This window comes from Henckelia pumila, chromosome 4 (genome assembly GCF_033568475.1).
Source record: "Henckelia pumila isolate YLH828 chromosome 4, ASM3356847v2, whole genome shotgun sequence".
Taxonomy (NCBI): Eukaryota; Viridiplantae; Streptophyta; class Magnoliopsida; order Lamiales; family Gesneriaceae; genus Henckelia; species Henckelia pumila.
This window is the reverse complement of record NC_133123.1, coordinates 148,444,386-148,465,112: the sequence shown is the minus strand read 5'-3', so window position 1 is coordinate 148,465,112 and position 20,727 is coordinate 148,444,386. Positions and strand designations below refer to the sequence as shown.

The following is a 20,727-nucleotide window of genomic DNA, read 5'->3' as shown; positions in this document are numbered from 1 at the left end:
TGAATAGATATACAATATTTTAAAATAACATCGAAAATAACCGGAAAAGTGGATGGACATTTTAGCTCATGTTTCTGATCTACGAGTATGGAAAAAATGAGTCTCGAACTCGAGATCCAATCAAGACAAGAAGGTTGTGACAAAAAGAGTGGCGTAAATTTGCACACCTAGTATCTTTCTGAGTTAGTCTATGCTAGTTTTTCCCCTTATTTCAATACTATTAGATCACGTGAAATCCATATATTTTTATGGAAATTGACATATATATTGATGATTTAATAGTTGATATTTGATCATATCATGAAAGAAGAAGAACTGCAGTTATAGCATAGAATAATCATATCTTTCTCGTACATATCATATGTTAGCCGTAAATTAAAGTTGTTTAAGCTGGCGCGACTCGCGATTACGGGCACGAATGGAGGCATCCAAAGTACTAAAACAAATATAAATGGGAATTGGGAGACGAAAGAGTGTAGAAAAGTCTCGTGGGGTCCAATCTCATGCTTGATTGCCAGCTGAAAGCCGCAAAGTGCGCTTACATAAACCCCCTCGATGTTGTGCTTCTCCCCTGCCATTGTCATCTCTCTCTCAGACATTACCACAAACACTTTTCCCTTTGTTTTTTCTTGTACGAAATATAACTGCAGAACTACTTCGTTTTGCCCACCAGCTTTACCTCCATGGCCAGACAGCAACAAAGGTACCGTGGTGTCCGGCAGCGGCATTGGGGATCATGGGTTTCCGAAATTCGCCACCCTTTATTGTGAGCTCCCTGTTCTTCTCTTCATGTATTTGTGGACTCAAGCTTCTAGTTTTCTGTCTGTGGGGATGTATCCAAGAAAATTCAAAGGGTGGCATAATGCATTAATGAAATTTTCAGCATTGATTTCAAAATCACAAATTTCCCATCAATCGAAGTGTCTGGTTCATTGTTTCTTGAATCGAACAAGTTTGTTCTGTTGTTTGGGTCTAACGAGCATGATAGTACTCTGTTTTTGTTATAATATATTTTAAAGAAAAGTGCTTTTGATCTTCTCCATTCTCGGGGTCATAGTTTTTTATACACTAAAACTGACTTTTTATCTTGTCCATTCAGAAAGACAAGAATATGGCTAGGCACATTCGAGACAGCAGAGGATGCGGCCAAGGCATACGACGAGGCAGCACGCATCATGTCCGGGCCTAGAGCGCGCACAAACTTCTCCCACAACCCGAACGAGCCACGATCATCGTCCGCGAAGCTCCTTTCGGCCACACTAATGGCTAAGCTACATAAATGCCAAATGGCTTCCCTCAAAATGGTCAAGAAACCAGTTGTTAATAATAAGCTAAACGAAGCAGAACATTTTCCATGTTTCGACAGAGGGAACGCCGTCGATTTCAAGAATGATCAAAAGGGTGTTAATGTTAGTAGTTGCGAAATCCCAGTAGGAGATAATGGCAAAAAATTCGACTCTCTTGAAGATGATCACATTGAGCAGATGATTCAGGAGCTACTTGATTATGGTTCCATCGAGCTTTGTACTGTTATGGGAAATTCAACAACGTAGTGTAGAGATTTTAGTGTTGTTTTTGAGCCCTTTCACTCGAGTCTACTTCTTCTATGTTGTGACATATATTCCATCATCAATATGGGATGAAAGTCCATGTGAATTTTAAGACGAATAAAATTTTATTAGATTCGTTAAATCGAAAAATCAATGTGAATTTTAACTCCTTTTTTAAAGAAACTTATGGAGATATATATTTTTTTTAAAGGAACTTATGGAGATATTTAGATATCATTCGAAAACTAGATTCATCTTGCATTAATATCATATGCTGCATTAAATGTAGCATGAGATTCCGTGGGTGTTTCTTGGTAGATTTTAACCTAATATATGTGTAATGCCTCAATGATAGATTTAATATTCAATGATTTATCACGTCAACAATATATAATTAATTACGTCTATGTGTAAAAATACGAACCGTTGGATACATGATTTGGGTATTTTTCATATACTAGGATCTCATCTACCGGTGTTTCTTGGCCTCCATAAGCATTTAATGCTTTTGGGAGAGATGGGTCAAAATTTAATTGCCTATGTGATTTTCTTATCCACATTATGAGTTACAATGAAATTCTATAATACTTTGGTTTAATCATTTTCATAGAGCGAAAACAATTACAGAGTAGATATAAATGTCCATTGTGTAATTGCGCGGGGCTGAATGGTATAAGAGATGGCACCGGGAAATAAGCTCTATGCAGGGCAAATTGCTATATCATGGGAGTCACCTATAGATTTTCGGGGCTGGTTCTAAAGGAGAGATAATTGTAATGTCCCTGTATACTTATTATATATACTTGGTTATATCCCAAATACCGTTTGATTTATATTTGTCATTGGTATTTTTTACATAGCATTTATCTCACATGAACCCTAGATTCATGTTGAATATAGAATAACACACCCGAAGTAACACGTAGTCGTGATAGTAATGATAACATCATGTGAAAAAGGTTTGGGAAAAATAGGGCTCATAATTGATGTTCATTTAAGGACAAGCAGAGTTCAGAATGTTTTCCCATTCGCTTTATTTTTGTGTGATCACCACATAACAGCTGCTGCACACTACATATATATTACTGGAGTCATACTGTTGATTGAAAGTTCTGCTTTTTTGTTTTGTCTTTTTGACCCAAGTTTTTATTTTTCATTATATATTAATATAAAGTGTTATTGTAATTAGGGACAGTGCCCAATCTCTTGGTTTGATACTGTCCAAAAACATTTCAACATCAAAGTCCACGCGCATTCATTCACGAAATTACCCATCTAGTAAAGATTTTCGAAATGAATGTGTACAGTTTGCTTCATTTTCTCCATTGGATAAAGTTGTCTTTTCCTAGTTGTTTTAATGTATTGATTGGTGAGAATTACTAAGAAAATTTTCATATCCAAAAATTCAAATGATCACAGAAATTTTCCATATCATACCATCCTGATTTCACGACTTCTTTCACAATTAATAAGTATAGCAAGATGTATAACAAACTGAAGTTATATACATTAGTCCAGGAGTTTATCTAGTGCACACCGATATATCAATTGTGGATTTTCGCATCATAAAAAATCACGTATAGCAAAATGTGAAAATAGAATATGATGATGAGGTAAGAGTGAAAAATGACCAAAAGTTAATTTCATATAAAAGTTAAAGGGCATTTTGGAAATAAAATCACACATTTTTAGCATATAAATATAAATTGGATAATGCTATGTGTACATAGAGTTTTACAAAGAGGGTTACACGTCCTATTATATTAGAAAAATACATCAATTTTTTTTTTAAAAAAAATATCTTTATTTTCAACCTATAATTGTTTGTCTTGTTCAAAAAAAAAATCTTAACGAAAATATTATTATTTTTTATTTTATTATTTATTGTGCAGTTTTAGGGGTGTCAAAATTGAACTCACCTGTGTTGACCAGATAATTATTGGACTAATGTTGAGGTTTTGGGGTTCAGGTTAGACCCGAAATATTTGATTTTTTAAAATTTTTAACAAAATTATTAAATACACATAATAATAATCAATATATTTTTATTTAAATACATAATAACAAAATCTCACGTATATAGTTTTATATAATTTAATTTAAAGTTTCAAATGTAAAAAATTTAAAATATACTTACTACACAAAATAAAAATTATTTTTAAAAATCAATGTTTTGCAAAATAATTATTGCATGTTGAAAATCAATGATACAATATACAATAATTTTTTTCCAAAATACAATATATAAAAATATAATAAATATTTATTAATTCTATAAATAAGTACAAAACTTTTTAAAAATTTCTCAAAACAAATCCGAATAAATTAATAGTGACCGACTCGAACTCGAATAAAAATTTAAATTTGAAATTTTAATTTTGAATATTTTAAAATATATTTACTATAAAAAATAAACAATTATTTTTTTGTTGAACTTAGTAAATAATTATATTTTTATAATTATATTTTAAAATTTTATAAAATAAATATTTTGTTGAACGCAGTAAAATTAATTCTATAAGTAAGTAATAAATAATAATAATATTTTCATTAAAAAGTTTTTTGAGTAAGACAAAAAATTATAACTAGATTGAAAAAAAATATTAAAAAAAATTGAGATACTTTCCTAATTTAATAGAGCGTGTAACCCTCTATGTAAGACTCGAAAAGTTCTATACTGCCCTTATGATTGCTACCCCAAGGGTAGATCAATGGCTCAAATTGATCTGCAGATCAATTGATTTGATCTACAGATCATCTGGGAGCCGTTGATGTGGGCAGATGGGCAGCATAGAACTTCCCGTAAAACTTTATGTACATATAATTAACATTGTCCATATAAACTCATTTCATTAAAAACAAAAAGACATAATCTTGTATTACAATTATCATGTATGTCACAACAGATGTAACACACTCGGTGTATATATTTACGGTAGAAGATATGTTTGTTACACTAGAAGTGTCTATCTCGATATCGAATATACTATATTCGCATCAAGTATAAACAGATCTACCGGACTTATATGTGTCATGATCTTTGTGTAGATCAATGTTTTTCGTGAATATCATCCTCTATATAAACTTCTTGTTAACTCCAGTGTGACTACTTTCCTAATACATGTATGCTTTCAACAAGAATCCCCATCAATCCCCTTCCAGAGACATCACCAATGCATGTGCCAATACATAATTTGAGGGGGTACAAAACCATGTTACTCACATACTTTGAATGCAATATTTCACTTTGTCCACAACTAAACCATTCAATCTGAATGGGCCCATTTCCCACGACTGCGTCCACATGCCTTCCATCAACTTACATGCATTTTCTCCCCTCAATCTCAGTGTATGGAGGATAAATTATATAGAGGTTCAAGTATAAAAATCTCGAATAGATTTTAATAACATTTACAATCTCTAAAAATAATTGATTATAATTTTTTTAACAAATTTATTAAATTTATGCCGAAACTATATTGTAACGAGGTGATTTACATCTCAAAACATACTTGTATAATTTCTTGAATTCAATGACAAAAATAATTATTATACTAATTCAATTAGTTTGAGATTTAATGAGGAGATAGTTCTATAGGAGGGTGGCTGAGAGCTCATTTATTTAGATCTTCCAATGATACATCGACATGAGACATGCATGTACGTATGATGTGTGAGTTGATTTTGAAGAGACATCCATCAAATCAACGTACCACAACTCTTAACCAAATGTTGTAATAATAGTAATAAATAAATAAATAAATAAAAAGACACTAAATGTTCTAAATAAACAATAAAATAAAAGGGCATTATATTAAACAAACAATGAACTACCTATCCCTCTCAAAAAAAAAAAAAAGGAACGACCTATCATTATTTTTATATAAAATTAATGGGGTAACTTTGTAAAAATTATTTATGTTTTAAGGATTAAAAATCTATCACCATCAAATAACTTAGATAAAAAAAAATTTATAGTCGAATGGTGGAGTTATTCACCAATTGCATAGGAAGATATTTGGTCGTAACAAACATAAACTTATATTCACGCTATATATGGGAGTATGTTTTTTCCATTCCTAGAATTCGAAGGAAAAAAAAAATCATCATCATATATATCCCAATTCTGAATAGAAAAAACTTAAAATCAGGGTTTAAAATGTATATGTTCAAATACGATTCCATGAAATATGGGTTTGTGCGGGTGGAGGAGGGGGTGGTTGTTTGTTTTGACGTATGTTTGGAGTTTGGACTCATATATTTTCTCATTACGTATTTTTAATATTGAGAGATGTTTATATTGTCGTAAAAATATTTTGAAATTATTATCCATCATATTTGAAAATGATGACGTTATCATCACGAATTTCATGATTCATTCACTATTACAAGACATGATATATATAGTCATCTCTATTATATTAGTAAAATTGAGATATTTTAATGTCATGGTTCATAATTTTATATTTTTTTTCAATGTCAAATTTATCCTTATTTTATATATACATTCATTAGTTAAAAAAAAAATTCTATTTATCATAAATTTATCAACACAATTTTGTTATAAAAAAAAACTTAAATCACATAAAAATAATCTATAAAAACATTTCATTTTAACTAATTTTGAAACTTTTTGCATTCCTTTTTTTTTATGCATGTACCTGTGTTTGGGATACTAGTATATAATATCTATACGCATAAATGATGATCGAGTCAAAGAATTAATCCAATTTCTATTCAAGTTTGATCGTCCTTAGAAAGCGTGTTGCTAATGACCATCAATCAACGTCATAATCATGCTTAACAACTTATAAATCGCTGGCAAATTTGATGGATCCAAAGTGTCCATTAAGTTTATTATAAGAGCGCACAGTTTGTTTTTATATAAATGACAATCCATAAATTAATCAATCCTATCAAATTGTTGGTCAATGCCATGCCCCATCATATATTTCAAGAGTTCCACCATTAGTTCCATGATATGATTCTTCTCTCAAAGATTTTAGTATGCAAGGAGATATATAGAATATGAAATCCATGGATTTCGATTATAGTTTTAATGTTTAAGATGAAAAAATAGATCAAATTTTAAATTTACATCTTATTTATTTAGAGATAAGTAATGCAAAATAAAAATGAATTTCAAATGACACAATTTATTTGGTGAATTTGAAATTCATTCTAATTAACATGAAACAATATATAAACATGGGGTAGTTCGACAGTAGTAATGAATGTTTAAGATTGAGCCAAATGTGGGGCCTACATAAAAATTGGTCAATCCTAAATCGACTCTGTTGTTGGGGTACTACCCCCACTGTAGAGTCGAATTACCTGTAAACATGTAAGAGGTGGATTTGAAGTTTATTGTATTACTTCTCCAAACAACAAAAATATATTCGAAATCCATGGATTTGAATTCCATTGATCCAAATACAACCATAAAGAATGAAAGCATAAATGACTCGATTTGAGTTCAAATAGGTTAATATTTGAATCAGATTCATTGCATAAAGTTGAGGTGATCACTACTAGTTTCAAACAAAAATAGCAATTTTCTTAGAACCCTTCTTTCCACAATAAATCATTAGTTCTTGTTCAATTTCCACAAGTACTTGAGTGCCATGAGAATGGTGCATGCATGTGGTTGTATTACCATGTTGGGTCAAAGTTTTACTATCTGGTGTATGTATTCTAGTCTAATCTCTTCTTGCGTCGATTCTAAAGAAAAACACCTGCAGAACACATATTTTAGACAAGAGTTCAAACACAAATAACTCTCAGCATTAATGTTCTTGAAGATTTTCATCGAAATAGGCGGATATGGATTCAAAAAGGGGAGTCGAGAGAAAAATTTGATGTATTTTAGAGGCAGTATTTCTATTTTTTAACAAAATTATACCCGTGGGATAAATGCTTCTTGTTGCTGCTTGCTGTTTGTTGTTTACACCGAACATGTATGGCTCCTACTCTAAACCAAAGCATGAATATCACTTTGGATTGTACGTTAATGGACATATTGTATAAAAGAAAATACTTCTGTTTCCATACAAATTCTTGAAGTTCATCATTTCGCGGTAACGCATTCCAGATCAGGCTGCCAACTATCATAAGATGCAAGTGATAATCTCCCTGGAGACAGTCCACCAGTCGAAAGATCCGAATCCTCCCTATTCCTGTAACCTCTTTTCTTCCCATAATAGTTCATCATCTCCTCTCTGGAAATATCACTATTGATGGATTTAAACTTCTTCCCTGAACCCACTGACCCTCCACTCTTTCCATTTTTGGTCTCTGTCCCGTTCTTGTTGTTCCTAAAGGACCAACAAAACGAGTCCGTTTCATCAATGTCAGTATCTTGATTGCTAGCTTGCTGGTTCCCTTCAAGTACAGAAGGCGAACAATGGAGTTGAAGTTTCTTGACAGTATTAATGGGAACAACATAGTATTTTTTGCCAAGACTTAGCATGGTATCCGGAGATATTATGTCATATGGCTGCTGGAATATCGTGGGATGTGCGACACAGCATTTGGGGTTGCGGTTGAGTAGCTCTGAAGCTAGAATAGGCCGGTCGTGTAGCTCCACATGACCGCCTGGATGAACTATCTTTACAAACATGTTCTTGTTGTTGTTACTACAAAACCAGATGGAAATCGAACTCATGATTGTTTTCCCTTTTCGTATCCTCAAAAGGTATTTAGGTTTATATAGGAAGGGGTACTAAAAGTTTTAGTACAGGCTGTTGCTTTATTTAGCATGAGAATTCATACCAAGATTCTTGTTCTTGGATTGTTTTTTCTGTGGAACTTTGGTTTTGCAGAGAAAATGGTTTTGTTCTTTGTAATATTTGGTTGCAAGATAGAGACAGAAAGCATTTTTTTACGTTTTTTTGGTTACAGACAAAGTTTTGGGATTTGGAAGGTTTGATGATGATTCACAGATTGCTTGCTGTCAATTAAACAGAACTTGGAGACTAGAATATGCCGATTTACATCGACCAATAGCAGAAAAGGCATTCTAGATTTTTCAGACATAAATTGGTGTTCCACTTTATGTAGCATTCATACAGATAAACGGTACATATTATTTAAGAAAATTTTAAAAATAATATAATGCAGATGAATCATTCACATATATTCACCAAACACAAAATTGGCCGCTACTTTGTACAGAAGATCTAAGTTTGAAAAAAAGGTCCTATATTGATCAAAACATCAGAAGCATTACTATGGCACAATGTTCATTCACGTTTATAAGCTCATTTTGGTCCATGTAATAATCTGATATCTCAAAGAAAAACGAAGATTTCAAGTAATTGAACATGTCACGGGCTTAGACCTTCTAAATTCACATGATAAGAGAATTCAGGTTGCCATGATCCTTAGAAATAGGACTCGAGTAAACTTTTCTCGATTCGTAGCCGCTGGATGGGTATTAAATGGAAAATCCACGCAGTTCGTAAAATAAGAGCCTTTCCGATAGGCAGTTTGGCATATTCCTTGCCAGCTGCAGGGTACAATGACAAACCAACAAAACCTTTATCCTTCTTAAGAGCAAAACAAAAACTTTTTGTGAAATATATTATGAATAAGTTTATGCAATCTAAAACCGAAAAACATAGAAACAGGCATTTGGTAAAGAAACACTAACCAATGAGCAAAAGGAGTAGTACTTGTATATGTTCAAGGAGCAGAATCTGTCACTCTAAGGGATCCTCCGAGCTCGAGAGGCACAAGGGGGATGAAAGAATGCAAGACGTCAGTTATGAGTGGTCTATAACTCGGCTCTGGTTGTACACATAGCACAGCTATCGCTGCCACCTAATCAGGAAAATATATACCATCAAATTAGTAAAAATAAAACTTTTTTCGAAATAGTTTTTTACAAGAGTGATTAGAATTTTGTAAAGGGACACACTTGGTAAAGATGTTTCAAATCCATTGTGTTTCTGATGGCTCGATCGACAATATTTGGAAGCTTTGATCTATCCATAAGATGAGGCGTAGCCCAGGTAACAATAGATTGGCACTGTGCATCAGCCAATCTTTCCACAGGACGTCTTCCCAACAAAAGCTCAAGAAGAACCACGCCATACGCATAAACATCACTTTTGTCTGTAAGCTTACCTAAAAATTGTTCCAAGAATTTGTCATTAATATATTTACAGCCGAATGACTATTGTTGTACAAGAAATAATAGTAGAAGGAAACGGTGTGATTCAAATATTTTAAACAGTACAACAATTGACAATCCAAGCATGATGTTTTGATCATGTGCTGGCAATTTTTGCTTTCCCGAAAAACATTGCAGAATGTAATAAGCCATTTTTTGAACAGACAAGTACAAGGAATAGTCTTTACCATCTAACAAGTACTCAGGGGCTAAATAACCCAAGGTTCCAGAAAACTTGTGGCTGTTCGTGTTCAGCTTCGCTCCAGAGATTGCAAGGCCAAAATCAGAGAGCTTGAACCAAAATACTAACTGAATCAGCTAGCTCGAAATATCGACGTAAGATCAAAGTTATGCTTGAAAAGAGAACATTTCTTCTGTAAAATTACCTTGGCATTGAACTTGGAATCGAGAAGAATATTAGATGATTTCAGATCTCTATGGATCACAGATGGGTTGCAAACCTCATGCAAGTATTCCAATCCTCTGGTTAGTGATAAAAAGAGTTTGATAAGGCTGTGAAACCAACGATAAAAATAAAAAGTTCATTAAAAAAAAGGGTACCTTGCAACATCAAGCGCGACTTTCATTCTTAGATGCCAATTCAAAGTTGATCCACGATTACCTTCTGAAACGAATTCATTTATGTAAGAAATACAATAATATCATTGATCGATCTTGCAACATAACCAAAAATCATGAAAAACAGAAATTTACCATGCAAGTGGGATTCCAATGACCCGTTCTCCATCATTTCATAAACCAAGAACCGTGCTTTGCCATGAATACAATATCCTAAAAGAGAAACAATGTTTTGATGTTGTATTTTACTAAGCAATTCGACCTCATTCTGCAAATCCAAACAAAATCGAGCATAATGAATATCCGTAAAACTGACATAAACATTTCCTAGCTACAATCAAAATCAGTCCGAACTTCACCTCAAATTCTCTTTCAGCTTCCAGCCCACCAGCATATATTTTTTTCACAGATGCATGAGTGTTCTCACTGAAACGAGCTTTATACACACACCCGAATCGATCTTTTCCAAGAACATTGCCTTCATCAAAATTTTTTGTACCAGATACCAGCAATTGGTACTCAATTGCAGCAATAGGACCACCTTTCTTTCCACCACTCTTTAGATAAGAAAATTTATCCAAACTCGTGCTTAATGACATCCCTTTGGCAGCATCTACATATGCAGAGTTCACAACTAACAAGAATGAACATAAAATTTCATTCAAAAGGGAAATTGGATATCGATTTTCAAGCAAATATACCTGACTTCAAATCACGCTTTGCATTACATTTCTTCGAAATTTTCAGTCTATAGATCAAGAAACAAGACAGAAGCAGCAAAAGTCCTCCCAAAAGAGTTGAAGCAACCACAAGAGCAATTAGCATTTTCTTGTTCAAGTCCTTGCTGTGCACTACCTCAACCCCTCCAACTTCAAAACAAAGTCAAAAGATACAATCGATTTAAAGTAATATCCCATCATTATTTCCCCAAAAGCACCTTTTTTAAAAAAAAAAATAGCTAATCAAAGCCAAAAGTAAATAACAGGGGAACAAAAATCGAAGTACATGATTTTTCCAATCCCTGTGGCAAGCAAAAAAAAACAGAGAAAACAACAGAATGACTGAAAAATCCCACCATTTCAAAAGTCACAACAACTGAACCCAATGCAGTAGATATTCTTGAGTTACCTGGAGGCGGCGCAATCAAATCAGAAGAATTCTTGAAAATGGGTTCTTTCTCTGTAGGAAGAACAGGGTCAGCCACAGGGGGATCTGCCCTCACATCAAGGGGAGCCGAGAACAAAGGGGAGCTAAGAACCCAAATGGTTACAAGAATCAAAAGCAAAAGCTTCAAACCCATTCCTCCTCCTTTCAAAATCTTACTTCAGCTAAATCTTTCACCTTATCTGAAATTTAAGGCAATCCAAATTTCGGAGCTTTTAAGAATGTGAGATACTTTCTCGAGTGTGTCTTATGTGCATCTCACAGATATTTTTTTAAAATATTTTCTTTCCACTGAATTCCACTTCTTTAATTTCTTTAATGGAAGATGACAAAACACAGTCAGGAAAGAAAACGCAACGATTCCTTTTTATATTTCAGAAAAAGAACAAAAGTGGCAGTGTTTCTTCTTTCCACAGCGTTAAAAGAAGCTATCTTTATGGAGCCACGATTCAAGAATCAAGAACAGTGTGGGCCAAAACGAGACGACGGAGAGCTAGTGCGCAAAGTTAAAATTTTTCACTATTTTTTTTAACAAACATGATAGTAAAACTTTAATCTCTGATTCATTTACAATTTCAACAAGCCAAAAGCTTCGATTTTTAATATATTTAAGCCATTATTTGGTAATATATTATATAATTTTCTCAAAAATTAATAGTTTCCAACTCAAAATTTTAAGATCCACCCTTTTCTCCCCCAGTTGTCCCGCTAGCATAGGGTGGGCATCGTTCAATATTATATTGTTATTTGAATTGAATTTAATATTTAAATTGTAAGACAAAGACACGGAGAATTTTCACAAGTGAGGCACATGATGATCCATCGTTGTCCATTGGTTATCCCGTGAAATCTGATAATTTCACGACACCCTCTTCAGTCTTCACTCTTCTCTTCTTCTTATTCGATAGTTATTTGCACGTCATACCCACGTAAATTAGATTTGTTTACAAATAATAATTTGATACATTATTATTATTTTTTAATACAAGACTATGGAATCAACATTGAAGCCTCCATAGTCTCCAAGCACTTCTTCATCCTCTACGTCTAGATCGAAAGATACATATTATGTTGCACCTGGAGTTTTACTCGAAAGTCGGAACGAAGTGAAAACCCCCAATTTTACATAATATTCATCCTGTTGATGTATAGTAGCAAATATTATGTAGCTGATACTTAAAGTTTTAAATTTTAGAACATGCCACATATCTGTCCATTTGTTATTTGGTCAAAAAATTAAAAATGTGGTTATTTTGTGAACAATTCACATGTTGGACTACAATGAAAGAATAACTATAGAATTTGGGCTCAAGTGGCATTTATTAAATATTTAAACCATCTATTGGCCCAACTTAGTATCAGTCCAGGAAGGCTACTAATTTTTGGCCCTTATATGAATATGAAAAACAGAAAAATAATCAAGACTTCAGAGAAAATTTGTCGACGTGACATGAGAATTTAACCATATAATAAAAGATCAAACATTACGTTAGTGGAACTATTTACAATTAATTTACAATTTTAAATAAAACAATGAATATTTTTAACTTGCATTCTATGTATTTGACTTTTACTACGTTATTCTCGTACAAGTCAACATTGACTTCAAATACATGCATATTATTCAATCTATACATTTAAATATCATTTTGTTCAAGAAAACAACGACAACCACGCCTAAGCCAGAAAAAAAAAATTTATTTTTGAGTAGGTTTTTTGTGAGATACTCTAAAGTATATGGTATAAGTCAATTCAAGTTATATCTACAGTGAAGCGTGATATTTTTAACATAAAAATAATATCTTTCATGAGTTAGCTCGAGTCGAAGAAACAGAATTCAAATGTGAGACAACTTAAAAAAAACTTCTGTGTTTATTATTTATATTAAAAGAAAATATTATTTTTAATTACAAATACAAATTAAGATGACCCGTCTCACATTAACAATATAACACTGAGGCATGTTCTTTTTTGAACTTAGGAGCATAGAAAAGTAGTGTTGGTCTACTTTACACATACACATACACATACACATACATACATATACATAATACATATATGTGTGTGTGTGGATGGTTGCAAAAATACACACACAACACGCCTCATGTGTCTCCTATTTATTATTACAACAGCAAAAATATTAATATAAATTGATTCTTCACACCACATTTTTCTTTTGCCACCATCCCACAATTCCCATTTCCACTTTTCGCATCTCTCCAATCCATCCATCCATCCCAACCACCCCCTACGGATCCCAGCCATGACCTGCGCCGACGAGGAGTGGGTGGCGGCCGCCATGACAGACGACGCCATGGTGGTGGAGCTCCTGGTCCGCCTCCACCACGCGTCTCCGCGGCCGCTCCGTCTCCCTCTCCACCACCCAGCAGTCGTGCCAGTACTGGACTGGAGCGTACGTCAACGCAGGTCGAAGCCTCTTTATCCCTGCACCAACACCGTCCCGAAGAAATCTTCAAGCCACAGGGACAGCCCCACGACGGCCCTGTCATGGAGCGGCGCCACCTCTCTCAGCGGGGGATCCGAAGAGTCCAGCCGCCCACCTCCTCTCCCCAAGCTACTCAACGCCGCCGGCAGAAGATCTGAGGTTCGTACTCGTAAAACACTCAACAGTACTAGAAATACTCGTATTATAAATCCTCATCTACGTGCGTCCTTAATCCTCCGTCCGGCCGGCGGCTAGCTGCGGCGGCGGAGGTGGCGGTTTACATATTCTTTAATTTCTTCGTTATCCTAGGACTTGTATTTTTTTTTCCTTCATGTTTACTTCGTCAATCGTCAGTTGTCCCCTCGTCAGTTTTCATTCGACGAGTGTACGCTAATTTACTAAATTACCCCTTAGAAGATGGATATTTACCGTCCACGCGTACGGAGCAAGTCAGATTCGTCCATCTTAGCCCTTTCCCTTTCTCTTCTTTACCAGTTAACTTTCCGATAGGACAACAATAATTAAATGCGAGGGCAGTCTCGTCAATTCACCTCCGAAGCAACCAAAAAATTGTTCTTCAAGAAAAGTTCATGCTAAATTAATAGTCAGCTCCATATGTTTATATATTTATTATTATTATTATTTATAAATAAAAATATTATTCTTGCCTGTCGTTAATCATTTGTTAATTTAACAATTAACATGTTGTAATAAAATTTGGAAACCCATTTTTTTTTTATATAGATTAATAAATTAATGATATGAAACTAAAAGGCATCCCTTTGAGGTCAAATAATTAGAAGAAAGTCACGTTTCCTTTTTATGTAATGTAATACAATGTGTAGATAATTGGAAAAAATTACATGTGAATTATTTTGTAATCATTAGATTAAAACTTTGGGATATATCATATATGTTCATATGATTAACCGAATTAGAAAAAAAATACAATATTGTAGTAATGTTAGTACAAATTTCCATTAAATTAAATAACTTATAAGTCAAGGTTTGTAGGAAATGAAGCTATCCCCAACTTAAACTCTGGGGAATTGTGTAGAAAATATCATTGGGCTTTTTTGGTAAAAGAATCAGGATAAATGTGATGGTGGGGTATTTTGGTCAATACAGGTTTTGGGTGGGGGTGGAGCCCGGGTTAATCGGTGGCGTGTTTTCGTGGCAATTAGCCGATTAGGTGTGCGTCAGTTTGGTGGAGTGTTGTTAGTGGTTGTGCTAGCTCTTTATATGTTATTTTTATTTTTATATTTATTATAATGTGAGTTGTCACATTACGAGCGCAAAATAATTTATTCTAATAAAATATGATAGATAAATATAATTTACATTAAAATTTAATGTGTATTCAAGAATTGTATGCTGTTAGATGAAGTTCCCAGCAATGAGTTGGGGTCAGTCCAGATGTAATAATTTATTTATTTTTTTAAAAAGAAACTAAAGTTGATAATGTATAAATGTGGATTGCCACTTCGTTTTCTATTGGTGATATCATGTATGTCTCTTATGCCTGTCGTTGTCTTGCATCCAACAAATGCCATTTGTACGCAGTATGTGGTGAACACTTCGAGGCATCACACAAGAAGCCCACATTTTTTTTGTCCTATACGATATTTGATTCGTGTGCGGATTCTTCTAAAATATGAAATTGTTGAATAATGGTTATTTTTTTGTCTTTTCTTTCTTTTCCTTTTTTTTTGATACGTCTAAAATGTAATTGTTAGACTCGACGCAAGTTGTCTGAACTTCGACCCATGTCTGATGTCCCGTTACAACTTTCATGTTCATCATATTTCGAGTTATCGATTGATCAACTTAGACGTACGTACAACTCTTTAATGTTGAGGTCGGATGTATGTTCCAGGCCTCCGGCTTATACGTGTGGGCGTGATGAAATTACAAAAAGCTATTATTTGCGTTACACCTCCCTTGAAGTCGAGTTTTCGGGGAGAAGGGGTTTCTATAACGCCGTGTGTGTACATTGTAAGGTGTGTATGGTGGTACGAAGCTATCAAGGACTTTTAAACCGATAGAGCTAACTGAATGTTTTCTTTCAAACACGTGCAATGTTAGAGGAAAATTTATGTAGTTCGAGTTTATTAATATGGGGCTCATATGGATTTTATGAGGATAATGAGGCGCGCGCGATGTCACACGAAGGGTTTTGGGTAGCCCGTCATGTAAAGTGTGTGATATTTGGTGCAAAATGTGTGAGGAATTGAATGGTGTGGATGTGGTTGAAGTGGAGGGGGACCATTTTTTATTTGTCACCAATATTTGTTGAAGGTTGAAAACATGTTGCTTAATCATCGTCTTCAACCAAACAATTAGGTTCCTTGTATGATACCCTATGATTTCCTTACTCTCCTCCTTTCGGTTTCCTTTCTATATCTCCCTTTTGTGGTCTATTCTAAGTAGAACAGATTATAAAACGAGGTCAATCGATGAATCTGTCGCGCCAAACAAAGTGTAGGCACGTTGATTTTCGAGTGCTCAAAGCCTTAGCCATCACTGCAGATGACCTCGTCAGTGTAAATTTTCTTGGATTTATACATATGACAAAGCTAAACATTGAGTTGTGTGGTTTAGATACATACCTCCTCGCCGACCATCAGTTCAAGGCTGTTGCCATTTTTTTATCAGTCGTCGTCGTTTTCTGTTGATAATGTGATGTTATAATCGCATGATTCTTCAACAAAGTTATAGAATATGCTAGATTTTAAATATTGTTTCATGCAAGCAAATGTTTGGACAAAATCGACCATATTTGCTTAACAGGATACACTGATGATTGTGTTTGGTTTCCGATTTTCGCAGGTTAATAGTACTAGTCAGAAGGCAAGCTCCAAGAGGTCAAGAAAGAAGAAGGTATACCATATATCATTATGTATTTTCTTTTGGATCTGGTTCTTCATATCACTGTGTCGTCAGCACAGTGTTGTGCACCGCAGAGTCGTTGGATCGTGTGGACCCTTTTGTAGTCAGTTTGATCATGTCTGCATAATCGAGCCCTACTTGCAAACTTTTGTTGGCCCCGGCTTGTCATAATTAATATCATGATAGTTGCATTCATTTGTGTAATAAATCTCCAGAACTTGGCTGAACTGAAGGAAGAAGAAAACTCGCTAATTAAGGAAAGAAGAGATCTCAAAAGGGTATTCTACTTCTTCCGCTAACCTCTTTCTCTCCAAATTGTATATGCATTTACGACGTTCAATCCAAAACCCTTTCGCGATGCAGGAAATAGCTGCCTTACGCGCGAATCTGGAGAATCAAAGGTCTGTGAACGAAAGATTGAAGAGAATGAAGGTGAAGTGCAATTCATCAATTCTCTCAACCCTTTCTTCTCTAATTCGTGTTTTGACACCTGATTTTTCCATGACACAAGACGCCTTAACAATTCGCGTTCAATATTCTTGTGCTGATTTTGCAGCTTGAGGTGCCACCACTCAAAGAAAGAGAAGTAACATCTCTAGATTCTCTACCTTTTCTTCCCGATCTAAATATCCCCTTCGACGAAGTTCCGAGCTCTGATGTGGTTTGTGGAGCCAGCTAGCCGAGGGATCGAGCGAGGTGTTAACCAAACATTACCAAATGTAACAAATGACACTACACTAAGTAAGATCTAACCATGATTTTAGGCTATGTGAAATTAAATTTGTAGCCTATATATAGTCTTAAGGCTTTGTGGTAGCGAATGTATTACTTGAATAGTTAGGATACTTATAAATGAAGGTACAGATGGTCTGTTTTAGCCTTTAGGGATCGTGGCTCGTTAGAATTAAGTAGCCAAACTTTTTTGGAGTCTAGTCCTTCGAGTGTATTATTTTTATGCGATTTAATTTTTAAAAAAAAAATTGAGATTTTAGATGAATAAATTTTTGTCCTTGAAATGAGATACTATTTTTTATATTTTCGCGTATGTTTTGTGCTATATTACTTGATTATTTTATAAATTTCTTGGTGAATCTTCTTGGTAAGTATTCGATACGTGATGGTTTGGTTTGATTGATAAAATAAATTTGAGTGATTCAACCAACTATCAACACCACCGCCAAATATTTTCCCTATAAGAAATTACACTACATAAATTTTTTTTATTTTAAATTTCTTTTATCAAATTCTCGGTCTAAAATCAACCCATATTTGAAAAAGAAACAAACTAATTCTTACCAGAAACATTACCCAAATAACACGATTAGATTCATATCATTATAGTTTCAAAAAAAAAGATACATGTCATTATTTTGACCGTATTTTGTATTGTGGACTCCAACAAGTGAGAGCACCTGCGTTGCTTGTAATAACATATGGCATATTAATATTATCCTCTTACCATTTTAAAAAATAAAAACTCGTATTCTTGTATTGCAAGGGCGAATTACAAAAAAATCTGTCCTATTTTTTAATATAAGTTTGATATATTTAAAAAAATATTGATAAGAAAAATTACATTTTGGTTTGTATTTATTTCATTGCGATCTTAATCTACTTTATTGTAAAATTTTAATATTAATTTGCTATATTTTCTTTCTTTTTAAGCTATTTTAGTTTTTTTCCCCTTACGTGTCATTGATATGACACATACATATGCAGTGAATGAAGTGGCCTAGATATGAGCATGCATGATCCCATTAGAATTTTCGATATAAAAATGTTATCCAACCAAATGTTTCACTACAATTTTGTTTATTGATTTTTTTCTCCAACTCACACATATGATAAATATTTATCTTACATTAATAAAATCATTAAATGAAAAAAAACATAGTACTATCTTTCTTTTATTTATATTATTATACTTTGTTTCAAATAAGAATACACGAAATGTGTGAGCCGAGCATCATATCGTAACAGCTGTTTCTGCAATACTGCAAATGAAGCATGATTGCATCATCCAATGTATACTAATCAATCACTCATTAATATATCTCCTTATCCCTTAATTTCTCTCTACTGTAAAATGTAATCTTCGTATCGTTTCCACTTCGGATGAAAATATTCAGCGTCGAGAAGTACACAATATCCTCACCTCCGGCCCCGGGCCCCCGCCTGTAGCCCGCTTTTCGTGGGAGCCTCCAGTCCATCTGAATTCTGATACTACATTCCCCACAAAATCTTGGATTTGGTTCTGACTCAAAAAGTTAATAACCACCCTCCGCAACACCTGCCTTTATTCAATCTTTCCAACTCGAAATCTCGTTCTAAACTTAGTATTCAAGATTCGGGCCGGATATCTAGTTGTAGTTCTTGATTCTTGGATTGGTGAAAGTAGTGTGAAATGTTGATGCATAAGTGATTTCAAGAATCAAGATAAAAACTGATTTAATAACATTATGTATGGAGATGTATGAGTTGATAGCAAAAGTTTATAATGTTCCATGTAACACAGAGGAAACTGAAATGTACATAATCAAGAACCAGCTTTACTTGTCATTATATTACCCCAATTACATACCAAAACCTCAAAGATTTATCCATGTCAAATGCACAAAAGGCCTTGAAATCTGCTACTAAAAGAGACACAAACCCTAAATTTTCAAAACCCCAGAATATGTCAAGAGAAAAAACTACTTTATATCTCATGGCAGACATAGACCATCTAAGCTAAAGCAATGCATTTATAAATTATAATTAGTTCATAACACTAACGAAGAAGCCCTCGTTGCCTCACTAAATCCTCCATTGAACTTCAAACCAAGCTCCAAGTTAACAACACTCCTCCTGCTCTTCTCCGCCCCCGAATTCGAGCTAAAAAGTTGCGAAGCAGAAGTCACAACACAGCACTTCCTTCTCACATTCTGAGGTTTCCCAGATTTCGCATCGGCCCTCAACTTTTTCGCCTCAGAATCAATAGAAGGGAGTGGCAAAACAGGAGGTATCTGAAAGTTGGTCCGTGCTTTGGAACCCCTCAACCGCCTCGCCGCCGCGTCGTAAGCGCGCGCAGCCTCCTCAGCCGTGTCGAACGTTCCCAGCCAGTGGCGGCACCGCCCTATACGGTCGCGTATCTCCGCCGACCACCTCCCCCACGGCCTCTTCCTCACACCCCTGTAGCTTTTCTTCACCCCAAGATCATCATGATCCTCTTTCCTCGCCTCATCATCACCCACGACAGAAATGTTCTGGAATAACTTCTCCTCGCCGCCGTTGCAAGAATTACCAGTCATGTCGGCGCCGCCGCGGCTTCCGAAGAGAACACGCTCCCCGACAACAGCTGCGATCCCTTCAAGAACCGCGTGGCTTTCATCGGGAGCTGGAGAGTGGAAAGGAGAAAACCCACCTGAAACGCGATTCTTGGTGGAATCATCGGCCACCGCAGGGACCGGAACTGGAGAGAATGATGGGAAACCCGGTTCAGAATCGAAGTGATTCCACTGTTGCAGCATTTGAAGAGGGTGGAATAGTTCCAGTTGAGGGAAGAAAGCGACGTTTGGCAACATGAGGAAATTGTTGGTAAGAGTTTAACCTGCAGTTCCCAAATTTATAGTCAGTGGGAATGATTGCTTGTGTTGTGATATTATTCATGATTTCCTCACAGCCCCTTTATTTTTTGTGTGGTTTTCATTTTGATTCATATATATTGTTATCTTGGTGGTAATTAGTAAAGAAACTATAATATTTCATTCATCCCATATTTTTAGGTGTTGCGCTTGTCAAGTTTATCTTCTATTAAGTTGGATAATTCTTCATATTTGAATAAAATTTGACATTATATAATATAAGTTAGATAATTTTTCATATTTGAATAAAATTTGACATTATATATATATATATATAACTTAGTAGAATATATATATTGTTGA

General features: G+C 34.5%; 4 protein-coding genes across 7 annotated transcripts; 2 read left to right on the top strand and 2 right to left on the bottom strand.

Annotated features, from left to right (window-relative positions):
• The first annotated feature begins 458 nt into the window (after window positions 1-458).
• On the top strand, window positions 459-1,668 carry LOC140866489 (ethylene-responsive transcription factor ERF003). Its single transcript, XM_073271488.1, has 2 exons — window positions 459-766; window positions 1,100-1,668. The coding sequence occupies exons 1-2, from the start codon at window positions 684-686 to the stop codon at window positions 1,551-1,553; spliced, it is 537 nt and encodes a 178-aa protein (XP_073127589.1). The 5' UTR covers window positions 459-683; the 3' UTR covers window positions 1,554-1,668.
• Window positions 1,669-8,659: 6,991 nt separating this feature from the next.
• On the bottom strand, window positions 8,660-12,108 carry LOC140864265 (probable receptor-like protein kinase At1g80640). 4 transcript variants are annotated; one of them, XM_073268331.1, is made up of 10 exons: window positions 11,431-12,108; window positions 11,004-11,171; window positions 10,662-10,915; window positions 10,438-10,570; window positions 10,285-10,345; window positions 10,110-10,206; window positions 9,912-10,032; window positions 9,469-9,677; window positions 9,202-9,371; window positions 8,660-9,057 (listed from the first exon to the last, which is right to left on the bottom strand). In XM_073268331.1, exons 1-9 carry the CDS (start codon window positions 11,600-11,602, stop codon window positions 9,234-9,236), a joined length of 1,353 nt encoding a protein of 450 aa, XP_073124432.1. In that variant the 5' UTR covers window positions 11,603-12,108; the 3' UTR covers window positions 8,660-9,057; window positions 9,202-9,233. The 4 variants fall into 4 exon arrangements, with proteins under 4 accessions (XP_073124432.1, XP_073124434.1, XP_073124430.1 ...); XM_073268333.1 differs by having other exon boundaries at window positions 8,662-9,057; window positions 9,912-10,014; window positions 11,431-12,106; XM_073268329.1 differs by having other exon boundaries at window positions 8,663-9,057; window positions 10,285-10,348; window positions 11,431-12,106.
• Window positions 12,109-13,613: 1,505 nt separating this feature from the next.
• Window positions 13,614-17,815, top strand: LOC140864671 (uncharacterized). The gene is made up of 5 exons (XM_073268965.1): window positions 13,614-14,071; window positions 16,742-16,792; window positions 17,017-17,079; window positions 17,165-17,233; window positions 17,358-17,815. Exons 1-5 carry the CDS (start codon window positions 13,730-13,732, stop codon window positions 17,478-17,480), a joined length of 648 nt encoding a protein of 215 aa, XP_073125066.1. The 5' UTR covers window positions 13,614-13,729; the 3' UTR covers window positions 17,481-17,815.
• Window positions 17,816-19,563: 1,748 nt separating this feature from the next.
• On the bottom strand, window positions 19,564-20,364 carry LOC140862021 (ethylene-responsive transcription factor ERF084). The gene has a single exon (XM_073265026.1). It carries the CDS (start codon window positions 20,362-20,364, stop codon window positions 19,564-19,566), a length of 801 nt encoding a protein of 266 aa, XP_073121127.1.
• Window positions 20,365-20,727: the final 363 nt, after the last annotated feature.